Source organism: Oxyura jamaicensis, chromosome 17, assembly GCF_011077185.1.
Source record: "Oxyura jamaicensis isolate SHBP4307 breed ruddy duck chromosome 17, BPBGC_Ojam_1.0, whole genome shotgun sequence".
Classification (NCBI taxonomy): Eukaryota; Metazoa; Chordata; class Aves; order Anseriformes; family Anatidae; genus Oxyura; species Oxyura jamaicensis.
This window is the reverse complement of record NC_048909.1, coordinates 2309074-2335657: the sequence shown is the minus strand read 5'-3', so window position 1 is coordinate 2335657 and position 26584 is coordinate 2309074. Positions and strand designations below refer to the sequence as shown.

Below are 26584 nucleotides of genomic sequence, written 5' to 3'. Positions count from 1 at the left end.
TGCTTCTGCTCTCCTGGCCCCACACAGGCCCAACCTTCTCTTGAATCAGCCATTGCACTCATCAAATGCTCCTCCAGAAAAATTAACCTGTTTTTTCCTGCTCCACTGGTTTCTGCGGGGCTGATGAGTTTTATCAGTTCACAGAGAGATCAAACAGGCATCAGAGAGGGAAAACAGAGAGCAGGGGAATACAAAGAGAGAAGCACAGAGGAAAGTCCCAGACGTGGAACACAAACCTGCATCACCTCTGCCACACCACAAGCTGGGTGCTGTCCTTCTGCCGTTGAGCCCACATCTTTTGTGAACAAAGGCTGTAAGATTGTAGGAGCTGTTGGAAGTGCAGCTTACTTGTACACGTGCGTACCCACCACACCTCACTGGGAAAACTAAATCTGACCTTATCCACAGACAACTGCGGAGTCTGTCTTTGCCCATGATGTGCAGCCTGGCAGGGGGGGAAGCTGCCACCGACTTCCCCAGGCAGAGCCCCCTCTTTAGCAGCGCGTGGGCAGGCTGACACACCAGCCACTTCAACTCCTATCTGCGGTAAAGATACAGGAGAATGCAGCAATCCTACTGCACTGTTGGATAAACCATGTTCTCAGGTACTGCACAACCCATGTCCTAGGACCACTGGGTGGTCTACATCTACTGCATCTCCATCTGGTAACTCCATCTCAGTACTTGGTGGCACAAGGAGAGCACAGCTCTGCTGGCAATCTGGCCCACAGTACTCGTGTCAGGGAAGGGAAAGGGAGAGAAGGCAGAGAGCACCATTTCGGGAGGGTCTTTAAATATTAACTAATGACAAGAGCACTGGCAGTGCTTTGATCAGCATGCTAGAGGAGGACACACTGTAGAGCAGGAAGAGTCTCATTTAGTCTGGATGACAGAGTCAACATGCTTTTAATTACATCCTTAGCCACGCGCTTGGAGGATTATGTCATATCAACTGTGGCCCAAGATTTGGGGTTATTTTTATACCAAGTTTTTACCAGCATATACATATTTCCACATCTCCCTGACACTTTCCTGCCTTCACTTTTATTATAATTCCAGAAGCAGCAGCAGTCAAGGGGCACTGGTTGTTTGCTCTTTATTTTGAAACAGGTAGCATCTCTTCTGTAGCATTTGCATTGCAAATGCTGCCATATTTTGCTAGCAGAGGAGACTCAGGATCCTAACCAAATCAATCTATCTCCACTGCTCAAACAGATAAACATGGAAACTAAGCCCACCTTATGAGGCAGCTGCCCAGTGTTGACATGGGTTCACAAATAACTACAGAAAGGCAGAAAATTCCATTAGGAGTTATGGAAAAACTCTGTATAATCTAATATCAGTAGGAAGCTCAATAACTTTGTTGTCATTTCAGAATATTTATATTGCCATAATCAGTGATAGTGTCTGCATACCTACTTCAGAAATCTCTGCCTTCCTTATTGTCCACTGAGGAGCACAAATATGTGAGAGCAAATAGTTCAGAACCAACAGCAATGAAAAATACTCAGGTAAAAGACTTTTCTGCGGCTTCCCAAAGCACAGGCTGGCATGTTGAAGCTTAACTCTAATACTCGTGATGAATATGGCAGAATACTGGAAAATAAAACACAACCTTCCCAACAGGGTTTTTGTGGAAAAGGGCAGTAACAAAGACCATGCACAAGCCTGGGAAACCAGCAATCTAATCTCAGCTTGCCATTGTGCCTGGGAACATTATGCCCCCTCTTTCTACTCCACTGCTCCCTCTATAATGTGCAGAGAGGGAAGGTGGCAGAGCATTGTGTCAGGAGACTAAAGGCTGCAAGGTGCTCAGATCATGAAATAAGAAGCAGGTAATTGAATGCTGAGATAACCCTGTTGATGTGTTTGTTTGTAGAACCCCTAACCCTAAATCAACTTTGTTTTATAGAAAACAGAAGGTGGGATATTGCTGAGGATCCTCCACTGCAGGAGCCGCGAGCTGGCAGTCACTGGAATGCAGATTGCGTTACGTCCTTGGGTGAAACTCTGCCCTGTGGAAGTCCACGTGCACTTACCAGTGACCCTTTCTCTGTAGTTCTTTCAGTGGTCAAAATCTCCATGCACAGAGACTCATGCACAGAATGTCCTCCAGCAAAACCACTAATTTTTCTAAAGTGCTGTCTGGGACTTTTTGTTAGAGAATATAATGACAACCGTCACTGCCTTCAGAGGGTCTTTTTGTCTTTGTGGTGTCTTTCCATCACCAGACTGTTCACATATACCCAGGTTCCTGCATTGCTCAATAGCTGCAAGCCCACCAGGAGCCTGCTGAGCAATGTGGTCAACACCTGTGCTACGATGTTTATTTTCTTCAGCCTCTCCCCAGGAACTCTTCCAGCCAAGGAAATCAAACCACTATACAAAGTAGAATATAAAAGCTTCCCTCTGTGAAGAAAATATTATAATCCTTACCACTAACAATGGGAAACTTGACATACAAAGCTGTCTTCTCGTTTTGTTTTCAACAGAAGATACACATTTATATAATATTCATAGCTTGCCCCAAGCAACGAGAGGCTTTCGGGGGAGCCAGGCTGAGGTCCCCATCTTTCAGTCACCAAATACGCGTGAATCCATCACAAAGGAACAGAAGCCTGCAGGCTGTCAAGCTTCATTGTAGATGACAAGCATCATTTCAGCCAATGTGGGCTGACCCCACTGCGCAACAAAGAAGATGAACTCCCTAACGAACCACACGCGGTCCTGCCTCTGGTGCTCGTTGAAATCGTATGTCAAACAAGCATGGTCACAAAGCTTCCCATTGCAAAGCATCTGATTACGGTGGGATGTCTGAGGAATGGCTTTGATTCAATGGCTTTCATTGGTTATTGATCATGGGCATTATTCCTGGACCAGCAAAGTGCAACACCATGGGCTCTCTTGTAATAGCCCATCTCCCTGTCTTCAAACACAACTGCACTTCTGCTTCCTGCTCCTTACCCCAGCTTGTGCTCTGAAGATCCCGAACAAAATAACAACACTGAGCATGAATCTCTTCTTTGGGAAACACTTTTCTGTCTCTAGTAACTTGAAGAGTGAATTTGCAACGCTGGAAGGCATTTACCAGTCAACATTAACTCTTTTCTCTCTTCCCCAGCTGCCAAGAGCCAGAAATAAATCTAGATTTTTATAGATCTGTAAAACTGAGATCACCTGGATGGGCAAGGAAGCAATTGTGTGCAAAATGAGGTGCCAAAGTCTAAGAGCTCACAAACCATTAAGATGAGTCAGATTGTTAAATGCAGATCAAATTTCCACAGACACTGGGGGCGTTCCAGCTAGGCTTCAAACTTGGCAGCTCCATCTCTACAATGGCCCAAACCCAGAACTCATAACCAGCAAACGCTGAATCCTTGGCTGACCCCCGGGCTTTGAACATCAAGAGAGCGGTACGTCCCCAAACTCCAGACGTTGGCTTCAACGGCTAGAGATTTAAAATAAATAAATAAAGGAAGCCGAGATCTTTTAATTGCCTTTTGTTGGAGCGTCAGATTTCCCCATGCTGCACAGCTAGACCAAATCCATTATGAGCACTTTGTTTTTTAAGGCAACACAAGAGCAAGTGGTGGCTCAACAGGCCTGAGCCAATATAATTAGAGAAATTCGCTTAACTTCTGTCTGGATTCAGAATCACCTCCATTTAGCCTATCCTGTGCCCTATAGCTCTGCATTCTTATAAGAATAGCCCACAGCAAGGGAAGGACAGGGTAGGAAGTGTGTGAAGAGGGGCGATGTACAGTGCACTGTATCACTTCGTCTCCTCTTTGTCACCTACATCCTCTCCACAGAGCAAAAACCCACAAACACGCCTTCTCTTCTCACGTCCAGGTGGAGACAAGCAAGTCATTGGTGTCTTACCCTGACAGGACGCCCAGCACCAAGTTGAGCATGAAGAAAGAGCCAATGATGATGAGAGGGATGAAGTAAAGCCAGTTCCAGGTATTTCCTGCAGCATCATTTGTCTGGAAACCAAGAGAAGGGGAGAGAGAAAAACAAATATTAATCAGGCTCAGGAGCACCGCAGCATGACGAGCAGGGCAGAGGGCACTGGTGATTCCCCTCAGATTTCCTTGGGGCTGTCTACCACCGATGTACTCGGTTAATTATGACATAAATATGCTAAGTTTTAACTACCAGCAAGACCTAACAAACCAAGCTGACTGTCCCACCGCCCACCCCACAACTCATCGTTAGCTCCAGCACAAAGATTCATCTCTAATTCCAGAGGGGGCCAAAATATGACTTCAAATGACCCACTTCTGTGTAGGCCTTTTGCACCAGCCTCCTCCCTCCCTCCCCCGAGCTGCAAACTGCCATGTGCTGAGCACCAGTGCTGTATTTACATCCGAACCAAGGCACACGAGGACGGGAGGGAACCACAGCCTTCCCCTAATCCGGGCTGCGTGGCGCCGTGCCCAGAATTTGTGCACGCACACGGCGCAGGAGAAGACAAGAAGTCTGCAAGAAACCGAGGCATCCTCAGAGCGGCTGCAATCCCACATCTGCTTGCTCAGCGCTTAGGAATTCTGTCATCAAAACCCTGTCTGAGGCTCCCTGAGTAAGCAGCAGCCCAGATGAAGGGGAGGGAAGGGTGTTTTAGTTTATGACAAAGTTTCTGCGTTCATCAACCACAAGGGAGCTCTTTAAGGAACTGCTGAAAAGTAAAATGCCACATGGCCATTTACCGAAGCCAAGAAAAAAGATTCTTTTCTTGCGAGTGAAGAATGCAGCAACTGGAGAACCTGACGTCAGGTGGAAGGGAGGGGGAAGGGGAATAAGAGAAAAGACCCAAAGACATTCCTGCTCTCCTCCCTCCTCCTGCAGCAAGTAGAGAATAACGTGTGCACAGGGCTGACCTGTCCATCCTGAGGTGGTGGAGCCCACAGAAAAGCTCCTACAGACATCACCTTGCAGAAAAGGCCATCATTCTAACTGGTATCAGTGCCTCTTCTTTGTTATCCATGGTGCTTTTTAGCCACTATCCCCTATCACATCTGCAAGTGAACTTTTGCTGACCAAAAGAGCCACCAAAAGAGGAAGGGTTTTAAATGCAGCCATGGATATTCCAGCTGGGTGTGCTCAATGCCATCTCAAAGTGTCTCTGCACAAGCCACCCGTGATGTGGGTGACCAGTGTCACAGCATTTTCCACAGGTAATAACTCTTAGGGCACAGATGCAAGCCAATACCTTCCGAGTTGTTTTTAATACAGTGCATATCTGCACAAATCCTTCCTGGGGAACCTTCTCCAGATCACACGAACGACAAGCAGTTCTCCAAATAGCGAAGATCTTCAGAAATATCCATGTCAGTTGATCAGTGACTCACAGGGAGGAACAGGGACTAACTAACCCAGCCACCTACCATCCCTCCGAAAGGGACGCGTGTGACACCGCCGTGTGACAGACAAATGAATTTGGAGAGAACACAGGCTGGGAAAATGAGAGCAGAAGGAGAGAAAAACTCTGTCCAGTCCGTTATCTCATTTTAGGGATTTTAATATGCCTTTTCCAACACTTGCCACCGCACCCCAGCCCTGATTCTCCTTCTGGTGACCAAGGTGGCAGCGCTCGTGCTACCGGCTGGAGCAAACGCTCCCAATTCAGTGACGCTGGGAACTGCCATCAGCCAGGCAAGGGGGCTGGAAAACCCAAAAGGAAGAGCTGAAGGAAGGGAACAGATGGGAGAGGGAAAGCACATAAACATGCAAAGAGAGTGCAGTAGGTTCATTGCTGCCAAATGATCGTTTATCATTTATTTATTCATTTGAAGCCCAAACTTGGCGACAGATCCGCAATTCCATGCCACGATCAAAGCCCTTAAAATGAAATGTGCTGAAATACGACTAATTAACCGCCCTCCTCTGAGCGCTTGCTAGACTGCCTTATGCTCAGGGCAGGACCTTGCTCTACTGGTCCTGTCTCACACAGGGATCCAGGACAAGCCAGAAGACAAAACACCGGGCACAAAGGTGAGCAGAAAACCCCTCCCGAGAAAGCAGAGCCTTCACAGACATGCAGCATCTTTCCCAGTGCTCCCAAACACACTTGAACCCAAGCAGAGTTTGCAGCAGCTGCTCTGCCATGGTGAGGTACTTTCACGAATCAAATCTGGGAGCTGCCAGGAAATCCAAATTCCTCTCCTCCAGGAAAGGTCCTGCAGGCACCTCCCTGTGCAGTGCAACCGGGGCTCAGGCTATGGCCCAGCTCCAGGCTTGCTCATTAAGCAGGACGAGCCAAGAGATCAAATCAATTTTTGTGTTCCAGCTGAAATACTTCACCAGAGTAATGCCTGGCTGACTGGCAGTGCCATTTGATCCTAACCACAGGTCTAAGCCACCAGGCAAGAAGCAGAAACAAAACACGTATAACGATGCACCAGATTTACATCAGGAAACAGCAGGGCTTACAGGAGAGCTCCCGTGCTGCTTGCCGGCTGATAGCAGCCACAGGGCGCTTCACAAGCACCACCTGAAAAGTGCCCAAAGCGAGCTGAAGGCTTGCTCCAGGAGCACCCTAGGCACAGGGACCGAGCAGTTTGTGTCCATTAAACTCAGCAGCATCAGACTCCCACAGGGGGAAACTGAGGCACGGGAAAGTCTAAGGGATAGTGTGGGGTCACGGTGGAAGCCAAGACCCAGAGGTCTGTCCTTCGGCATCCAAAGCCCATAAAAACTGTCCAACCACTGCAGTGCTCGTCCCAACAAGCCCAGCTGCACCACGCAGCAGGATGGCCCAGGGCACTGCAGGATGCCCCAGGACAACCTTGGCTTTAGCCTCCTGGGATCTCTCTCCTCTCCTTCACGCAGCACCGAGCACACTGACAACATCCCCCAGCAGCAACACCGTGGCTGCCTATCTGTGGAAACGGGTGAATACTGTCACCTGTAACAAATGCAGAAGCTAAAAAGTTTCTGTCACACAGGGAGATTAATGCTCTGAGCTCCCAAAAAAGCCAAAGGGAACAGGGTGTGCTCCAGCAAAGCACAAGGATCCCCGTGCAGCCCGTCCAACAGCAGGGGAAGGCCGGTGCTAACGCTCGCTTTGTCTCCCAGACACAGAGAGCAGTTCAGCCACTGCTTCATTATGCTAACAAGATGGCAGCTGCATCTAATTATTAATTCATTTAAAGGTATGTTTTGAAGCCACCAGCTTGAAAGCAGCCTACTGCTGCTTGCAACGTGCTGCGGGGAGCAGAAATGTTTGTGTTACCTTTTGGCTTCCTTTCTGCAGCCCTGGCCATGACCCTAGCTCTGGGGCAGGCAGGGAGGCAAAGCCCTGTGTTTGGCCGCCCTGAAGGGGTTTTTCATGCTGCTGGAGCTTCTTGCTGCTGCAGCAGCTCTGTCCCTGCCAGCCCCAGCCCATCACCACCACAGGACAGGACTTCTCCAGCCAGCACAGGTCAGCAAAGCCCTCGGTGCTCAGCCATCCCTCCCCATCCTGGTAGCACACCGCCAGCTCCCCGGTGACCTTTACTAAATCTGTGGCTGGGGCATCACCAGGGGTCACGGCCCATCAGCCTTGCAGCCTAATCCAGACTCCGGGGGGAGCTGACCTGAGGGAGCAGACGTGCTCGGGCCGGGAAGCAGCACGTAAACACCACAGCGCTTCCTTGCCAGCACAGCTCCCACCAGAAGTGGGAAAACTGCGACAGCAGAAAGAGACCCACAGCCCCGAGGAAGGGAAGTCTGGGTGGGTCCTACTAGGGTTACTTAATCACTTTTGCATCAGTGATGAGCTCCTGGTTCTGGAATCCCAAAACGATGGAAGTGCATTAAGTGAAATCTGGTTTACACGCAGCCTTGCAAATAGGCAAGTTACTGCCTCTGTTCAGCGGGTGGCAAACCTGAGGTTTCTGGAGATTTACAGACTGAAAATTAGAGCAAGTCAAACAAAGAATAATCCCCCAAATCCTATCCCCCTCTTTTCTCTAAGCAGACAGCACAGCTGCCCACACATTCCCACACTCCTCCAGCTTCTACAACAGCACCTAAATTGGTTCTGATGTAGGCGGATGGGGGATTCCCACACAGCCGGGCTTTTGTGCCACCTCCCAGCAGCCAGCAAATCGAACACTAAAGCCACGGCCCGGGGGTGAACCTGAGTCCCCAGGGATCTGCAAGCTGGAGCTGACAGCTCCTCGGAGCTGGTGCGAGCAGAAGACCTGCCACCGCTTTGCACTGCCCACAGCCCCATTCAGCACATGCCAAGCAGCGATAGCGCGTGTTTAAATAACCACCTCTTCAAATAAGCTATTAAACACGGCTGTACCTGATTAAATCCTCTTGGGCAACACAAAAGCAGCAGAACAACAAAGACCTTTGCCATAGGAAATTGGCTGGTGGCACAAGGCAGGGACTTTGAATACCCTATTTGTAGACTGTCATGCTACAGTGAACCTAGGCAAAAAAATCTCACTTTTCAGCTTCTGATTTTCCAGTTTCTAATCAAAATACCATCATTCTAATTGCCTCTCTCCCCGAATCATCACTGCCTCCACTTGCAGCCCCTTTACACCTGTACTGAGAGGGAAAGAGAGCTCAGGGATGTCCACACGTCCTACACCAGCCCAACTCAGTCACCACAGATCCTCATGGGAACACAATGACCTTACTGTAAGCTTATAATTAATGAATTATACAGACCTCCTAATGACTTGGACTTGTTTTGAGGAAGGCACTGCAGGCTGGGATGTCAGTGCAGGCCAGCTGCCTCATGCCACCCACGCAGCAGAGCCCAGCCCTCCGTGGCATCCTCCCTTTTGTGCCGGCACCTCCTTGAGTGCAGCCACCACAATGCAAGAGCACTCCCTGCTCACAGCCAGGGCTAAGGACATGCTGCAAAGCTTCATGGCTCGGAGATGAATGCCCCTCTGCCACTGCTGTGGGTGGAGGCACCTCTAGAGGCAGCACTGAAGAGAGGAGCTGCACAGCCATCACCAAGCCCCTCAGATGGTGCTTGAAGGCAGCCAAAATGCTGTCATAGGTGTTCATCTGTTGACTTTGCAACTTTAAATGAGACCTTTAATGGCAGCATCTACAGAGGTGTAAAGTCACAGACCATCATCCACACACAAGCATCACCCTGGATGCAGACCCTGAACAATGTGCAGGTTGGTTCTGCCTGCAGACTTCCAGGGTTCCCTGGCTACGTAAACCAGCTTGAGAGCAAGCAGCTGATAGAAACCCATTTACCCTTAGAATGACTACACTTTTTTTTTTAAAAAAAAAAAAACAAAACAAAAAAAAAAAAAAAAACACTTAAAAGAGCAAACCACCACCCTTTTCTAAAAATGGAGCTATTCTGCTGCTTACGTCTTTCTTTTTTCAGCCACTTTGGGCAAAAATCACAGCCCTGAAGTAATTGCCCCACATCTCCGAGGAAGTCTTTATTCTGTCCCATCCTTCAGCATATTCTCTGTCAATAGGAAAAACAAGCAATTAGCGGACTAACATACAAACCTTGGAAATGTTTCCAGAGCAGGGTTCGATAAAGAAGTGATCTAATTTGACAGATACAGCCAAAGCTGAAACAACACAGACCTTAACTATTCACTGTGATTTTAATCAAAATGTGTAGTACACCTAAAGTTCACTCTAATTTAACCAATGCCTGACATATATGGGGCAATTAAAGTGCAATCTTCCCTTAAATAAGTTATTTAGCATTGGGGAAAACTATCAACTGTCTTTGACAGATGAACTTTATTTACCTTTCATCTGATTTTTAACAATTCTCTCTTCACAGCTTCTGTTAATTAGCAACACTTTATGTTTGATTTATTTCTGTTTCCATTCTTAGGATTAGGTGAACACAGAAATTTCCAGGAACAAAGCAGAATCAAGACCACGTAAAGCATCTACAGACGGCACATGGAGCCCTGCTCTGTCCAGCACATTTTCTCCAGGCACCAAATTACACCTGCTGAGCTCTTCATCAGAGTAAGACCTTGGACAAGACAGCATTAAGGCAGCAAACCCAAATTTGCCATGAAAGGCTTTTCTTAGTTCAATCTGTGGAATTAATGACTACATGCTCTATTTACAAAATTGTCACAGACTCAAATGAAGTTTAACGTAGTTACTTCTCTAGGACGTTACATGGTCCACGTTACCGTAGCATCCCAAAGCGTCAGTCTCCAGTTACGGAAAGAAAAAAGTGCTTTCACGGATAGACAGTGAGGTACATAGGCTTCATGTGAACTTAACGGGTCCTAGTCCAAATCTAACTCATCTGAAGTCCTTGAATACATGCTTGTAGGAAAGCATAAGCTTTGTCTACTCAAGGCAAGAAATATTCATTAATATTTAAACTATATTTTTAACAGGAATCCCTGGTGGAAAGTCTGGGCCATGTTCAACTGAGATCTTTACAGATAACAGGTCTGCACCAAAATCCAGCCTAGTCAACTGCAGACCCATGCATTCACCAGAACATAAGAGATTCGGTTTAGACCCTCAAAAAACAAACAAACAAACAACAGGAAAAATAAATAAATAAAAAATAAATAAAAAATAAAAACACTCAAGCTTAAAACCTAGCAGGATATGAAATAGCTTTATTGTATTCCACTTTTTTTTTTTCAACAAAGATGGTCACAAAACAGTTCTTAAAATACTGCAACCCTCAAAAACAAGTTTAGGGGACTAGGAAGTAGTGAAGAGGGCCTCATCTCTTTCAGCAGAGCTTTGAAATATTTTCCTCTATTCCACGTACTTAGTTATCAGAAAAGTTATTAAGATTAATTTATTTTCAAACATTTATTTTTCTCCCTTTTTTCCTACCTTCCCTTCCCTATCTCTCTGCATCAACTGAAAACAGAAGGAAAAAAATAAAATTTTAAAAAGGCTTTCATCATTTAAAGCTTGTACATCTCTTTTCACTCAGAAATACCAACAAACCCTGCACTGAGGACAACTTTATTTCTATCCCCAGCTTTACAGAAGGTGAAGTAGGGTCACAGGAAGGTGAGAGGAAAGCTGCTCCCACATTTCTCAGTAGAGCAGTAGGAGAACCAGGAGAGAAAACTACCGTAAGTTCTAACCATGTTCTGGTTTATCATATAAAATACCAGAATCTGCAGAATAGTCATGTACTTTTTTCTTTTTTTTTTTTTTTGGACAGTTTCTGCTTAAATTCAATCTTGGCACAAAGTCAGTCCGCCAACTTTAGTTACTGACTTTCAGATGTTACGGTCCATTTGCAGAGAGCATCTGGTATTTAGCTCTGCAGGGACATGACAGCCAGGGAGTGCTGGCGATTGACCCTTCTGAGCAAAATTAAATTGGCAGAGAGGTGCGCGTCCGATTGATGCTCAGGGGTTGTACTGCCCACAGGAGGCAGATGACAGAGCACCTGCCTGGTGTGCTCATCTGTGTGAAGGAGAAAACTGAAATGGGCTGGTTAATGAAATTAGTGGTCAGCCCAAATCACACTCCTGCACATGCTGCATACACCGAGACAGAGTTGGACTGGGATTCAGATGAACCTCTTGAGCATCTTTCCGTTTGGGATCAGTGGGATCGGGTCCATTCAGGTACCCCTACATGTAGAGGAAGTGATTCAAAAAGTAAGAGCCCCAGGGCAGCAAGCTGCAGAGAAATCTAGAGTCAGGAATAAACACTGGGTCTGGTGGTTTTGTCCACTTACATGTGTTTTGAGGCAAACTCCCTAGCTGGAGGTCTCCATGTGTGCCCTGGGCTGGACAGGATCTCAGGAAGCACTCAAGTCCATCTGAGGCCCAGCTAACAACCAAAGGTTGGAGGATCTGCCAGCCTCCTCCTCTACCACATTACAATTGTGTCTTCTGTGCCTCTACAGCTGTTCCCACATGGGTTTTGAATTTGGGGGCACAGGATATGTTTTCTGGGGGCCCTTTGGGTTGGGATAGCCATTGTCCTGAGTGTCAGCAGTTTTAAGAAAAGCTTTTAAAGAGCCCACTGTCCTCCTGCACTTTTTACGTTTAACATTGGCCAAAACCAATCAAATCCTGCATACAATGCCTGCTCAAAGTGAGCTCTTCGGGAAGAGGTGCTCCAAACTCCTGGCACATCTACACCCCAATCAGTGTTTCTGAGAATATCCTCTCCCTCACAGAAGATGTCTGAGTTATTCCACTCTAACTTTTGATCTTCAGGTCATCCTGCCACCCTGTTGTAAGAAAACAATAATCCACCTTGTTCAAAGACCCTTGCTACTGCTTGGATCCATCCATAACTCCTGGTGCTCAAGTGGGCATCAGAAAAATAAAAATAAAAATATCCACAACTCCTCTGAGTCTCACAACACTAAAAACAATGATGGTTTGAAACCGAGATCATCCTTCTGCCCCCTAGAAGGGGGGTCACTTGCACCCAGCACTGCAGTCACCTGATATTTAGAGGAGAAGAACCGTTATTCACTACTAGAATCAAAATAAAACCCAGAATATTTCACAACCTGCAGACAAAGTCACACTGCTCATGGCTTGAAACCACACAAAATCAGCCTCAACTGCAGAATATAAAGCCTTGGCAGCACCAGCTATGGTGAGACACCAGGCCTGGCATTAGCTCTTGTCCTCTTGGCCCAAGAGCCCTACCAAACCTGTAACAAGCTTGGGGTGCTAAAGTTAAAGAATCCCTTTGGAGGCTTTGGTGGAAGCATACCAACAGACAATTAGCCTTCTGGGTTTTAATGCTTTAGGATTCAAATTTTCTAGCTTTTCTTTCCAACGCCAAGAGCTAAAATGTCCCAAATAGAGAGGAAGTGAGTTATGATTCTCTCAAGCACATAATTCCAGGAACTGGGCTTTCAGAGGAAAGCATCCAAATGCACAAAATCTACTCAAATAACAGGAGATGGCCCTTGGTAAAATCCTCAAAGCTTGCAGCATTTAAATTTTGCTAGGATATTGCTAGCCATGTACAAACATGTACTAAGTACAGTTGTTGCACGCAGTAATAATGTTAATTCAACCAAATGAAAATAGCAGCCAAATTCTACTTTGTTTCTCCCCCTACCCTTTTCAAAGGCGCACAGAGATGGGGAGACTGAAAAAGCAAAAATGCTGATGGTTTATGCCTTGATCTGAAGGCTTATGGCACCAATAAATCAATACATAAATATGCTAACAGGATTTCTTGATAAAAAATTCATTCTATCCTCTGATAGTGTGGACTCACTCGGCTGCTTTATTCATGAGTGTGCCTGCCCGCCCAGTGCTGTGAAGGTCTCATTCACTGTCAAAAATTACAGGCAGGCCAAGGGACTCTACCCACTTATTTTTACTAATCTCTTTTTCTTTTTTTTTTTAATTAAAAAAAAAAAAAAAAAAAAAAAAAAAAACAGCTTTAGACTTTAATGATGAATGTAAACTAGGTCTAAGCAACTCCTATTGGAAACAGGCAACGTGTGTTCATGCTAAGGAAGGTCAGACCTATGGTGGAGTACCCAAGATAAAGCACTACCCCAGCAATCATGCAACCAACTACCCTGTGAACCACCCTGGGCAGTCACAGCACAGAACTCGTCAGGAACATGCACTTCACGTGTGTGAGCATCTTCTTTGTGGTCACACAGCAAGCTAGCAGCATAACGATGAACAGAGCCCAGAACGCCTGGAGTTGTAACCACCCAAATGCAGCTCACAGGCTACTTGCCACCTCCAAACCCTGCAGCTCCCATTTGGCTGTGGGTCCTCAGCTGTGACAGCAGACCCAGACCCATCACCAGTGATCCATGGTCAGCCCAGCACCATCGCGGGGAATCTGCACCAAGCCAGACCCATTTATCTCAAAGCCCTCAAAAGCAACACCTAGCAAATAATAAACCTTCCCTACCTGCACCCAATATTCTCTGTAAGTTTAAATGCCAAATTATTGGTAAAAAACAAGTTAATCAAATAGTTTCACCTACATGTGACTCAAACAGAAATGCTAACGGGCAGTCAATTCTTCCAGCAAAACTTGAGAGTAATCTATTATTAAAAGTAGCACCGCAGAAGCCTCACGTCATTGTCTTCAAGTCTCTTTTCTCCGACCGCACAGCCAAGTCCTGCTTTCTGGGAAGGAGGAGACCTTGTGTCACCAGGTGCCCACAGAAGGAGAGCACAGAGGCTGCTGGAGCTGGATTGTGGAGAGTTTGAGGAGTGGCTGCTCTTTGAAAAACAGGCGCTGCTTTTGAGTTGGGGATTCTTGGAAAGCAAGAGTACTTTGTATGTCACTCGTTGCTTGAAAAGACTCATGCATAAGTAAAGTTACTCTTAGAATGAATCCAGGGTTCCCTTGAAGCTTTTTCTTCTGCTGAGAAACCAACCATCAAGGCTTCAGGCACCTTCTATCTTTCATCAGATAGCCAAGTTTGACCCAAAAAGCACTCTTCAAGTCACAAGGAGGGCAGAACGCACACAATTATGCATGCACAGACATGACACACGTTCAGAGTCTAGTTGCTCAAGGATATGTGCGATATTTCCATAAAGATACATTCAGACCATGATATGAATTTTGTTGGTGTGGTGAGGCGATGCAGAATAAACTTTCCCTGCCACTCAGCAGTCCCCCTGGCCTGTACCCCTCAGTCAGCAGGACAGAGCCAGTCACACGGACTGATTTCCAGAACACTTAACAAAGAAACCAATACTCAATCATTTTCTGACAATAACCACAGGAAATGGTGGATCAATGCCCAAAATCACTGCACATAATGACAGTCCTCAGACTTATGCACAGGCTTGCTTGCCATCTTAAGTGTAGATCTGGAGTCTTCCTGAAAGAATGAAGCCTATATACCTCGAGCACAGATTTTCCCTCCAAACATTGCAGGCAAAACCTTCCCAAGAAATTTTCAATACCAGAAAACTGTTTAATTGAATTAAATTCTTGATTCTATTGCATAAAATACAAACAATAGACTATTGTACATGTGCATTCTTCAGCAGAGGATTGGGTTCGTGCAGAGCATGGATCTATTTGGGTCAGGGCACCTTCTCATTTTGTCTTCTAATGAGAATACCTTTTGCTGTGCAGCTTCTCCTCTAGTCCATTATAAGGAAAAAAATATACTTGAAGTTCTCTCTACAGCCCATAGAAAGAGCTAGAGCTGAGAGTTTGGCCACACAAACTTCAAAACACAGCAAAATATCCAAGTCCAGCAGTTCTTTGTTAATGCAAACCCTACCGCTCAGGGCAGGAGTCCAAAACTGTTTTATCAGCACCTTTTTCCTGCTTCAGACAAAAAAAGTGGTAGTTGGTCAAGATCCTTTCTGCTCCACCTAAAGATGTTTCACAAGGTTTTATGTAGACTTTGTAAAAAGGGAAGCATTGTCTGCTAAAGGAAGAATACATATTTTTTCTTAACCACGAGACTTGCCAGATTGTTCCTTATTTGAATGAAAACTGTGAGATTCCAAATCTTAAGTGTGAAATTATTTACTACGGTATAAATTCATTAAATCTGCAGCAAATTATGAAACCGGCCCAAAGCTGTTCTCCGTATTCCAACAGTGTTCACTGGGAGGGGCACTCATGGGCCAACCAGCCAAAGATTTTGCCACAGGCCACACTCATAAACAAACCAACCCTAAAACAAACACATACCCAGCTTTTTGGTCATGTTGATCAGCAGATGACTTATTAAGAGCTAGCCGAGTTCAAACGCTTACACCTGTCCTGCTGGGAAGCACCTTGTCAAGAAAGCTGGAAATATCCTTTTATTTTTTTTGGTCTTGGCTTCCTCCCATGCCGTATAGAGCAGCTGTGCAAGCCTGGTCTCTGCCAGAAGGTCTCGCCACACTTCAGGTTGCCCCAGTAATTACTCCCTGGTCCTGCGAGGAGCTGACTGACCTCTGGCCAGCGAGCTCAACTCCTGGCTACGGCACCACAAGCCCTGCACGGCATAATTGCTCCAAATTTACCTGCTTCTCTGTTGGGAAACAAACAAGCATATGTTTTTAATCCAGCTAAATGATAACCGGTTGAATCCAGCGAAATGGCAGCACAACAGCCAGTTCAATGGGCTATACCCCGAGCTCCTGCAAACCCATGCAGACACTCATTTCACCAGGACTTTTCATCTTGGACACCAGGTAAGGCAGATGTAGAGTTTCTCTTGTTTCATGAGCATGTTGCTTTCCACACTTACTGGGCAATTTCCTCCTGAAAGAGAGCTGCAGAGAGTTTGGCACAAGAATGTTGTTGGAAAAAGCATCTGGATGAAAATCCCACTTGAAAGTCCCTATAGCCCTGGGAATGTTATCTGCTGGAGGGGAAAGGAGGAGGGAGGCTGGCAGCTCTCAACTGAAGGAAGGCAAAGGAGAAAAACGGCACCTTCTTCCAAAGAGCAGCTTCAGCCTGCACCTTGTTGCAGCACTCTCACAAGGTCTGCCAACAGGTTGCCCAGAGCATCTCTGCCCCAACAGGCTGTTCCCTGCCTCTCTGTCACTGACACAACACAGGAAACAGCCCCAAAACCACCATCTGTGCAGTTTTCTATGCCCAGCACCTCCAACCTCTCTTGCACCCGCACACCGAGAATCCCGCTCATCCCACTGCCAAGCTGCCTGGAGACAACACCGTGACCCCAGGACACCAACACTGGACCCAGTACTGCAGCCTGGCTTGGGGCTGCTTCTGTTCATCTCCTGTGCTCCAGAGTGTGTCATCTGCAGGTCAAAGAACAAAGACATTCTCCTGAAGCCCATGCACATCTAGCCCCTTCTGCAGTAGCACCTAGCTGCAGATATTTTGGCTTCCCATAGGGTCTACAAGAGCAAAAAAAGTCCCTGCTTTTTTTTTTTTTTCTTTTTTTCTTTTTTTTTTTTTTAATTTTAAAGAGGTGTTCTGTTATTCTCTTCCACTTCAACCACAGATGTAGCAGTCATGGCATAAACAGGCTGGCATGCTTCTGAAAGCACCCAGCTGCCTTTATTTCCCTTTGTAGGAAACAAATTGTTGGGCATGTAAGAGAGCTGCTTGTACCCTCGCTGCTGTAATGTTGTCAAGCTGCAAGTGAATTTCTTCAGCTGGAGTTTTCACTTCTTGGCAAGCACAGATGATTAAGCTGTTGTTTGGAGAGATTTTCATTTCTTTTCAGCGAGCAATTGCTCCGTTGAAAGGGCTCTAAGTTTGTATGATGTATGTCACTCTCCTGCTCTGTATGTTAAACGCCATTAAAGCCTGGGGGTGGCTGCCCCACAGTCGTTTGGAACATATCTTCATTAAAGAAAAATATCTTCATTAAAGAAAATTCAGTGAGGCATTTAAACCCTGTCTCAACTTCACACATTTGTTCAAGTGGTTTTCTGAGCAGGGTAATCTGCTGAATCAGGGCTGAAACGTCCAATCCTTTTAGCCTTAGAGAGAACTTCCATGTGGCACGGGGTCAGACAGTCTGTTTTTCCAGACAGATGGAGACCCAGGCACGGTCAGAGAAATGCATCAAACCTGTCTTGGCATCTAGACATTTCAAAGCCATTTTAGCCTTAGACAATCTACCCATTTTCTATTACAACAACTTTGGATTTAAACAAAACTTTCTGGATGAGGAAGCACGCAAAGCATGCCATACAGTAATACTGCATCTCTAAAAGATCTGGGACTTGAGCCCTTTGGCAAACAGGCCCTACAGCCCTCCAAAATCCAGTAGGAGGGGGGGGAAAGCATGAATAAACGGATATCAGCCCAGGCAGAATTAGAGCAGGAGAAGTCTGCTGTACAGACAGGTCATCATCCCCCAAGGACCCACCAAGTGTGCAGATTCCTCCATCTACCACAGAGGTTCGTCTCAGGAACCAGCAGAGAAAATCAACTGAGCAGGTAAAGGTTGTGCTGCTCAATCTGTGCTCTCCATGGGATTTTCAGCTGAGCTACAAGCCTACTGATGAACGCACCAATTTATTATACTGCTATATATTACACACATCCAACTAGGTCTCATTAGTAATAAACATGCTACCCCAAAACCCAGTGTTGGATCTTGCTCTGGGGGAAATGCAAGGGAGAAACCCAATCCACCTTCTGCTCAAGAGGAAGATGCTCGGGATGGTTTGGAAGTGGAGTTCCATGGAGGGTTTTAAGATATGAAGAAGTTTAGTTATTTTCAGGATGCTGTTAGGTTTCTGCTTGGCAGCAGGACACAAACAGCAGGTGGTTCTGTTTATAAAAGAATTTTTGACATCTGGGAAAGATGCTGAGGACTATATGACTGTCGCAATCAAATGATGGTAACAATCTAAATGAATGAACATTGACCTAAAAGATTCATTTTCCTACACAATAACAATCCTCCCCACTACTCAAACCAAACATATATTGCAACAACAAAATGAGGATGGAACAGGCTTAAATCAAGCAGGACGCATGGCTGAAATCCACACCTCTATAACCAGTGAGAAGAAGGTCTATGCACCGACCCATCCAAGACCCCAGAAGGGGTATAAATGGGGCATGGACGATGCCCTGACCACCTGCAGGCTCCCTCTATCAGGATGTGTTTCACACGTGGCAAAGCTGCAGCCAGAGATTCCAGCGTGGTTTTGTGCCTGAATTAAAGGCTTAGCTGCTCTGTTCTGTGCTTTTCTTGCAAGGGCTTGGTCGTTCCTACGTAGGTTCCCACCTCTGGCAGACCTCCAGTACCAGTTCTGAACAAGAACTGATCCACAGCCCCTGTGGAACAGTAGGGAACAAGGAAGTCTTTCTCCCTTCTTCTTTCCCAGCTATTTTACTATCTCACCAATCCTGCGCTTGGAGCTGCTGCCAGACTCTTGGCTCCCTGCTCTTCATCCTGCCATTGCTGCCAAATTTTCCTGCCATTGATCGGTCATACCAAAGCACCAGAAATCAACACTTCCCCCACAGCAGCAGCGAGAGGCTGGGAGTTATCCATCACCCTCGTGTGCACACAGAAAACGGCTGATTCTTATTAGCAGATTACAGTCATCCTAACTGAATAGTAAATACAATTTAACAGTAACAACATTAGGGGATTTTCCCTTCTTTATGAAACTGTAGGTAGGAAAAGAGCACGAGCACATCCACACAGTACCTAAGCCTGGCACAGGAGCTCAGCTCCCACGTCCATGGAGTGCCCGACTCCAGCACGTGTTACACGTGCACTGCCAGCTCTGCCACCACCGCTTGGACCTGGGCATCTCCCTCAGCTCTCAGCACATTTCCCAGAGCAACTTCGCACTGATGGTAAAAGTTTAGCATTGTTGAACACCAAGTCCCAGGGGTGATCTGTCCCCTAGACAGTGCTATGGGGAGATCTACACTATATACATCTGTACTCCTGGCACTCAAATTCCAGCTTTTAGGCAAATGCTGTGTTCACACAGCATGTCAGCTCATGCAGCACATTTCAGAAAGCCAAAGTGAAGGCAGAGCCTCCTTTTTTAATGCTGCACTGTGGTCATGTTGCTGTGGTGCAGGTGCTAAAGCCACGCTCTTTGGCTTTGGGGGCACTGCTCTTTTCCAGCCCCAGGTCCTGGAACCCCAGATTTAGGTGGAGCAGATCTTGCCCCTCAGACACAAAACTGATTGCAGAATAAAAAACCTTATCAGAAATGTGCTGTATGATTCAGGATGGCAAAACAGAACCTTCCTTTATCCTTATTCTTCCTGCTGGAAACATAAAGAAAGCATTTTAGCCAATATTTTTCCCCTTATCCTGGCTGGCCGTGCTTTTGCTGCCTAAACAGTTTTATCCCTTGATGCGTTAATTCAGAACAAGGAGAGCTGATGCACACGCACAAAGCACGAGCACAGGAGGCTGAACCGTCACTAACCCCTCAGCCAGCACAGGCTGCCAGCCCCAGGACACACAAACAGCACCGTAAACAAAGCCTCATTCATCCTCATCCAGCTCAGTATCCAGCTGTTACGGATTTGTGCTTTGTAGCCTGGCTGCAGGTCACTGCTAACAGCCAGCAGCACGTTAGGCGACTGAGGAGAGAGGAGCAGTTTCAAAGCCACCTCCACCGAGTCCCACAGTGTTTGCTGTTGCACTTGCTGCTACACCAAAGCGGGCATGACAGTCACGCATTAGCCAAGGCAAGTGCATAACCTCACAGGAAACCACAATCACGAGCGAATGGCCAGCAAAAAGCCACTTTTAGGCCTTAAATGACAGTTTTAAGAGGTGCCCGAAAGCACAGGGGCTCTCCAGGCCAGGAAGAATTTCACAAGCAGGCAACAAGCCAAGAGGAACCTTAGCACCAAGTCTTCGAGGCGAGGGGATGCAGCTTTATGATATTTGGGTAAAACAGATTCCCTTCAGCCCCTACATTTCCAGCACATACACCATCCCTGGGTTGGGCTGGGATGGAACAATAATTACATCCTGACCTTCCCTTTCTGTATCTTTATAGGAATCAGGAAATTGAAAGACACAAAAGAGAATGAAAAATACCAAGTGAATCATAAACTATTCTAAATTCAGTGAGGGTATAGCTCTAGTTGGGATCCAATTTAGGGTAAACTTACATTTTATTTGAACTGCTCATTCCTACTTACAAGCATATTAGGTTAGGCCCAGTCCACAGGCTTGAAATACCCACTGGACACTAATATTTGACAGTAGGAAATAGAAGAAACAGGAAAATCTCTTGCCATTAAGATCAAAAGAGAGTGAGAGTACTCTTTGACATTTTTCCTTTCCTGCAAGGAGTCCCTATTTTGCAAAGCAAATTCCACCATGTATCTTTGAGCTCCTGCAGAGGAAAGATAAAAGGTGAAAGCCCAGCTCTTTGAAAGTCAACATCAAGACTTCTACCCGCTTGAGGTCTGACCCATGATTTTCTGTAGGAAAATGGGGACCACAAAGCTCCAAACCACGCTCCTCAATTCCTTGGAAGCTCACTCTGCACCTCCACTGTGAAGGCACAACTGCACCCACAGAGGGGTACGTACGGGAAGGGTGACCAGGGCTGGCTGTGTAATGATCACAGAGCAGAGCTCAAAAACCTTCCTAAACCCCTGAGTATATAACAAAAAGCACTGAGCCCCAGCTAACCACAGCTACGGTATTACATTTAGTGTAGCTATCCCATTTCAGGTTACCAATGTCTCTCTCCCATCCAGTTACAGGCTCACTAGAGCAATTGATGCTGTTACATAGGGTAGTGAAGCAGCGTTTTACACGGGGGAGTTTGTAGGCAGGCACGAGACTTCCCTGGGTTTTCTCACTTTGCAAAACAAGGTGAGGTTCCCGCAGTAATCACGATCAGCAGGAGAGTGTCTTCTCATGGATGCAAGGTCCTTGCATGGCAAAAGCTGAGAATCATTGCTATAGAGAGAAAACCCAGAATTACACTATCACCTCTTTAAAAATTGTTTACCTCCTAAAACAGCTTATATTAGCAGTATGCAAGAGAAGAATCATGACCATTCACAAATGCTGAGCACAATCAAGATGATCCAAAATACTGTTATTTAATTAGAGAACTATGTGTGGAGGAAGGTCGGGACAGATTTGCCTCAAGCAGAATCTTCTTGAGAGCTTTATCTTCCCTGGTTTTAAAGGGCTCACATGTCAGGGGCACCATATTTTCCGCTGCTGACCATCTGCGTTATTTTATCCCACCTCCATATGTGTCCCCAGCACTTAGTCTCAGTTTTCTTTACCTTGTCCCTGCACCTTGGTTTGCCAACAACTCGGAGGCCATCACTGGAGGTGTTCTCCCTCAGCAGTGCTAACACCAGACAGCTATGCTTACAGCATGAGAACAAGTGCAGCGTGGTAATACACAGCATATTAAAGAACTTTATGAGCACTAATTAATACATTTACATAACAGTCCCAAGAGACAATCTGCTCACCAATTACTACTATCATCACAATAACAGTGCTCTAGGGCACAAGTGAAGCAGACACCACAACCCCTGCTGTTTTACATCACTCCCAGCCCTAGTGTGATGCTCCAGGTGAACATTACTTACCATGGGAAGGGCCTATCCTGAGCAGCAGAGCCACGCAAAGCCCCACATCAGCACCACCAAAGTGGGATGCAGAATAGTGGCATCAGCCCAGTGCAGGGGCTGGGCTGCTCCGCCTTGCTGAGAGGCACACTGTCTCTAGACTGCCGCGGGACTAAACTAGTCCCAGTTGCAGCAAAAAATAAAAATAGAAGAGGTTGCTACTCCAGAGCATCTTGTACTTGAAACAGCATTGCTGCCCACAGCAACTGGTGCTCTAGGTAGACTTTCCCTAATTTCCCAATCCAGAAGATGCTCTGCCTGTACTTCAGGGATCTCTGATCTGTCTGCACTGGATTACACTGAAAAAACAAACAAACAAACAAACAAACAAACAAACAAACAAACAAAAACCTATTCACAACACCAGACTGTGACATTTAGTCCTCTCACTGTAGGGAAAAAATAATAAGAATTTATTCTGTTTTAATGTATTTCCAGCTCACATTGAAAGCCTAGAACGCACTTCATTCGCAAGGTGCTTCCTTGTCTCCTGTCCTCAGGACACAGCAGCTTCCCTAAATCACCTGTTGCTCCTTGGACCAATTTGAGTAGAAACAGGCCACAGCTGACAAACCTGCAGCTCACAGAAGTGCTTGTTTGGAGATATTGCTCCGATGCTACTGCACTGCTGATTCAGGAGGGAGTTTTCCCCAGCTTATTCTCAAAGCATTTCACCCGACTGATGATTCAGTCTTTTTGCTTCGAGCATAAATCACCTTCCAGATAAAGGTTTGCTAGAAAGCTTTCATTGGCCCCAATTAAAACGAAACTCCATGAAAGTCTAAACAGTGGATCAGCAAGGAAAAATTGGGCTGAGATTTGCGAACTAGTATTCTCCCTGACCTCTTAATTCCTCAATTTATCACAGGAGAAGCAGCAAATATTCACAAGGTAGATTACTTACTGCAAAGCCTTGCCTTTGATGGTATTTTTCTCTAAGTCTGCATGAAGGCTGTATCTGTACCACCTGTGAAGTCACATCAATCCTTTGGAAATGACTTAAATAGGCCTCGCAAAGAACCTCCCACTGGAACCTTTGGAAAGACATGAGCCAAGCCATCCAGCTCAAGCCCAAACTCCCTCTCTTTTGTGAGTACTTTACACCAAACTCCTCAGCTTGCCTGTTGCCACCACAGACCTAGCAGGCTTATTTTTCTGTCTCAGAGCTGCTTTCAGGACAGAGCCAGCTCTGTCCCTTGGTTAAGTTACTGCTGAACTGGTGAAGCACGTCTCACCCTGCGACCGACCCCTGCCATCATGACTGCAAAGAAAAAAAACTAGCTGCTCTTAGCCCCCCACAGCAAAGGTCATAGCAGGAAAAGAGGAGCAGTAGCAAAGCCCCATTGATGTAGGGCCATCAATCTATCACTGTTTTGCAGAAGGAAATGAATGGCCCATTAAGGAAGCAGTCTGTAACCTCAACTTCCCCATAATGGGTCTCCGTCCTAGACTGCCCAGCATCGAAGGGATTTCAGCTCTAAGAACGGACCCCGTGCAGGGCCATCTGCTTTAACAGCAGGAAGGGAAAGGGTTTGCAAAGCAAGGCAACAAACCCACCCCAGCCAAGCAAGCCCAACCTGTGGCAGTGGTCATACAACAGCAGGGTAAAGGCTGAACCTGAGGAGGATCTAGTCAGGTTTCTAGTTAGCAGGTCATGAAAAACCAGCTTTTTTCCTTATTAATGCATAGTCACAGTTTACACAGACTGCATCTTGCAGTCCCTCAGCCTTTTGCAAATCTTAAGCAACACATTGAAAGTAGGTTCACAGCTCAGCTGTGCCGAGGATTCTGCACCTGGGGAATGCAGGTTTCCTTGAGGAGACCAGAGGCTGGGGCTAGCAGGAAAATTCACTTCATCACTGCAAAATTTTTCTGAATGTGAGAGGCAACATCTTATGATAATCCAGTATGAGTCCAGTAGGAACCCAGCTGATTCCAACAGCATTACTGATGAGCAGATGCAGGGTGGAGCAGTGCTGGCAGGACTGGTCTTTGTACTACTGCTACCTCTGCATCCACAGAGGCTCGACGTACCGGGCTTGCAGTCATTGCTGCAGCAAGCTTTGGGCCTTTGTTTCATTTTTACATTTGACAAACCTAGAGTGGGCACGGAATAAACCAAGATAAAAGCCAAGCAGCCAGAAAACAGCAGATGACTGAAGCTGTGAAAAAGTTAAGGACTGTACAAAGTGGATCTTCTCTCCACCCACACCTTTTCTTGGCTGCTAACCTGCAAAAGCACAGCCAGCTCTTCAGCAAGCAGAGCAGCACAGGACAGGGTGACAGTGTGCAGGGGAGGGCCAAGGAAGAGAGCAGACCTGGCTGCTGGTGTCGGCTGTGTGCAGCCTGCCAAGTGGTCCGGTAACACTACACACACTGCTCATCCTCCACCCTGCAAGACCACCCAGAGATCCTCGTGTCTACACAGATGTGAACCCACCAACCATTACAACCTAACCCGGGGTCCGAGGCAAGACCTGGCATTGTACAACAAATACGTACTGCATCTCATCCAGGCATCTGCTTCCAATTAGATTAATGGACATCTGAAATGATACTACAATAATTTTCAAAGCAACCCCCAAAATCAATATCCCAATACTAAGCTGTTTTTTTTTTGTTGTTGTTGTTTTTTTTTTTTGCGTGTGGTACAAAAGGCAGTTTGGGAGAAGATGATCTAATACACCACATATTGATTAATCAATTCCAACCAGGATGCTAATGGGCTTTTCTTACAACAGTTGGCAGTAGAAGGAGGCAGCAGGATTGTTGAATGAGAGTAGGAGAAACCGGTTGTGTGATGAAGTTTCAGGGCAAGCGGAGGGCATGCAATGGGGAAGTGAGCCCTTCTTGAGATCACTCTAAGGCGAAGACTTGGAAGAAGTGGAGGAACTGAGCAACAAATAGCAAAGGTAATAAATCAGATATATTGGCTTCAAACACATCAGAATTGTACCTTGCAATTTACTGTGGTTGATATTAATAATACTCTCCTGTTGCTACAGAAACCTTCACAGGAAGGTCTGCAAACGAGCCCAGCATGGGTCCAGAGTCTATAATGAAGTAGACTGAATATTTTTGTCATCCTAACGGCCACTGAAATGATCTATTAATGCCTACTCTAGTTATTTTTCCACATTAGCAGTTTTGTCTAAGACAGGGTGGGGTAACTCAGATCATCCACACATAGCTGTCATAGCCTGTCCCAGACAGTCAACAGAAAGCAGCAGCTGCTGCAGGCGTACATCGCTAAATCATCATCAGTGCTAAATGATCACCATTCCTAAAGTGAGTTGGAAAGTGCTGTCTCCTTCATGCCCCTGGACCTGACAAAGTCCTTTACTACCACAGAAAACGAGAGTACCAACCAGACAGGCCATTCCCCAGACCTGTTACACCCGCTGTGGAAATATTGGAAATATGGGAAGATCCAAGCAAAGCATGAAGCTGGGGACAACAGGTCTGCGACAGGCACACAGGCCCCTGCCGACTCCCAAAGAGAGGCTGGGCGCACTTCACAAGAAAATAGGATACAGTTGCTGGAAACCAGCTGGAGGGATCTGTTCCCAGCCTGTGTAAATCACCTCCTGGCCCACAAAGAAGGCAAGGATTAGGAGCTTGCCTCAGTACAGGACACCTCAAAAGCATAAGTATAAATTACAGACACAAGCGACAGCATTACACTACCAGAAATACAAAGTCATTCAGTTGTTGTGAAACGTGTGGGGTTAGTCTGTTTTTTTTTTAAGAAGGAGAGCAATAGAACTGACCAAGAGGTCTTGACCTTGAGTGGTTGCAACAGTCGTGGTTCTGGCTGACCGGAGGGGGAGGCAGCAGAGGCCCTACCAACACAATTCAGCCTGGCTTACCTTCTCTTTAGCCAGGGTTGTGCCAGGCAGGAAGGTGATGGAAAGGGCTTTGTAAAATTGTACTGATGTTGCCAAAATTAGTACTGAATCTCTGTGCAAAAATCCAGCCCTCTCTGTTCATTGCTGCAGATTACAATGCCTATCACAAAGGCTAGACCCAACCGAGAGAGGAAACCATCAGGTGCTAATCAATACGAAAAAAAAAAGGCACAAACTGACTTCTTTTTCCTGCAAACCATTCTCAAACTAGTACAAGCCATAGCAGCACCCCCAGAATCCTACAGCCCCATCACCAGACTCACGTTGTAGAGGATGTCAGTCCATCCCTCCATGGTGATGCACTGGAAGACGGTGAGCACAGCAAAGAGGATGTTGTCGAAGTTGGTGATGCCGTAGTTGGGCCCTTGCCAGTACTCCCTGCAGGTGGTCCCAGTCTCGCACTGCCTGGCAGGGGGCTCCTCTCCGCAAGGGAAATCTCCCACCTCGTCGCCTGCAGAGGAGAGCAGAGGGGAGAAAAGTCACTGACCAAAGCCAGGCAGGCAGCTGGTGCTGCCGTGTCCTCCTTGTGCCGTCCCACGAGACTGGTTGGTATTTCAGGCTTCCTTGTGCCACTCCGGGCATGTAAAAGATGTTACACTCGTGAGCATTTATACAGAGCCATGCTACAAGGGGGCAGCTTAACGGCAGGGTGGAGCAGAGCTAACCCCAAAGCGCCCACAACTTGCAATTAATTCTTC

At 46.4% G+C, this 26584-nt stretch overlaps 1 protein-coding gene across 13 annotated transcripts in view; it reads right to left on the bottom strand.

The window, feature by feature from the left end:
- CACNA1B (calcium voltage-gated channel subunit alpha1 B) overlaps positions 1-26584 on the bottom strand; it is a 299945-nt gene that overhangs the window by 147029 nt on the left and 126332 nt on the right. For all 13 annotated transcript variants that reach the window (XM_035342034.1, XM_035342033.1, XM_035342035.1 and 10 more), the window contains 2 exons: positions 26150-26337; positions 3883-3986 (listed from right to left, as the gene is read on the bottom strand). In XM_035342034.1, coding sequence (XP_035197925.1) covers positions 3883-3986; positions 26150-26337 — 292 coding nt within the window. The remainder of the gene's footprint in view (positions 1-3882; positions 3987-26149; positions 26338-26584) is intronic.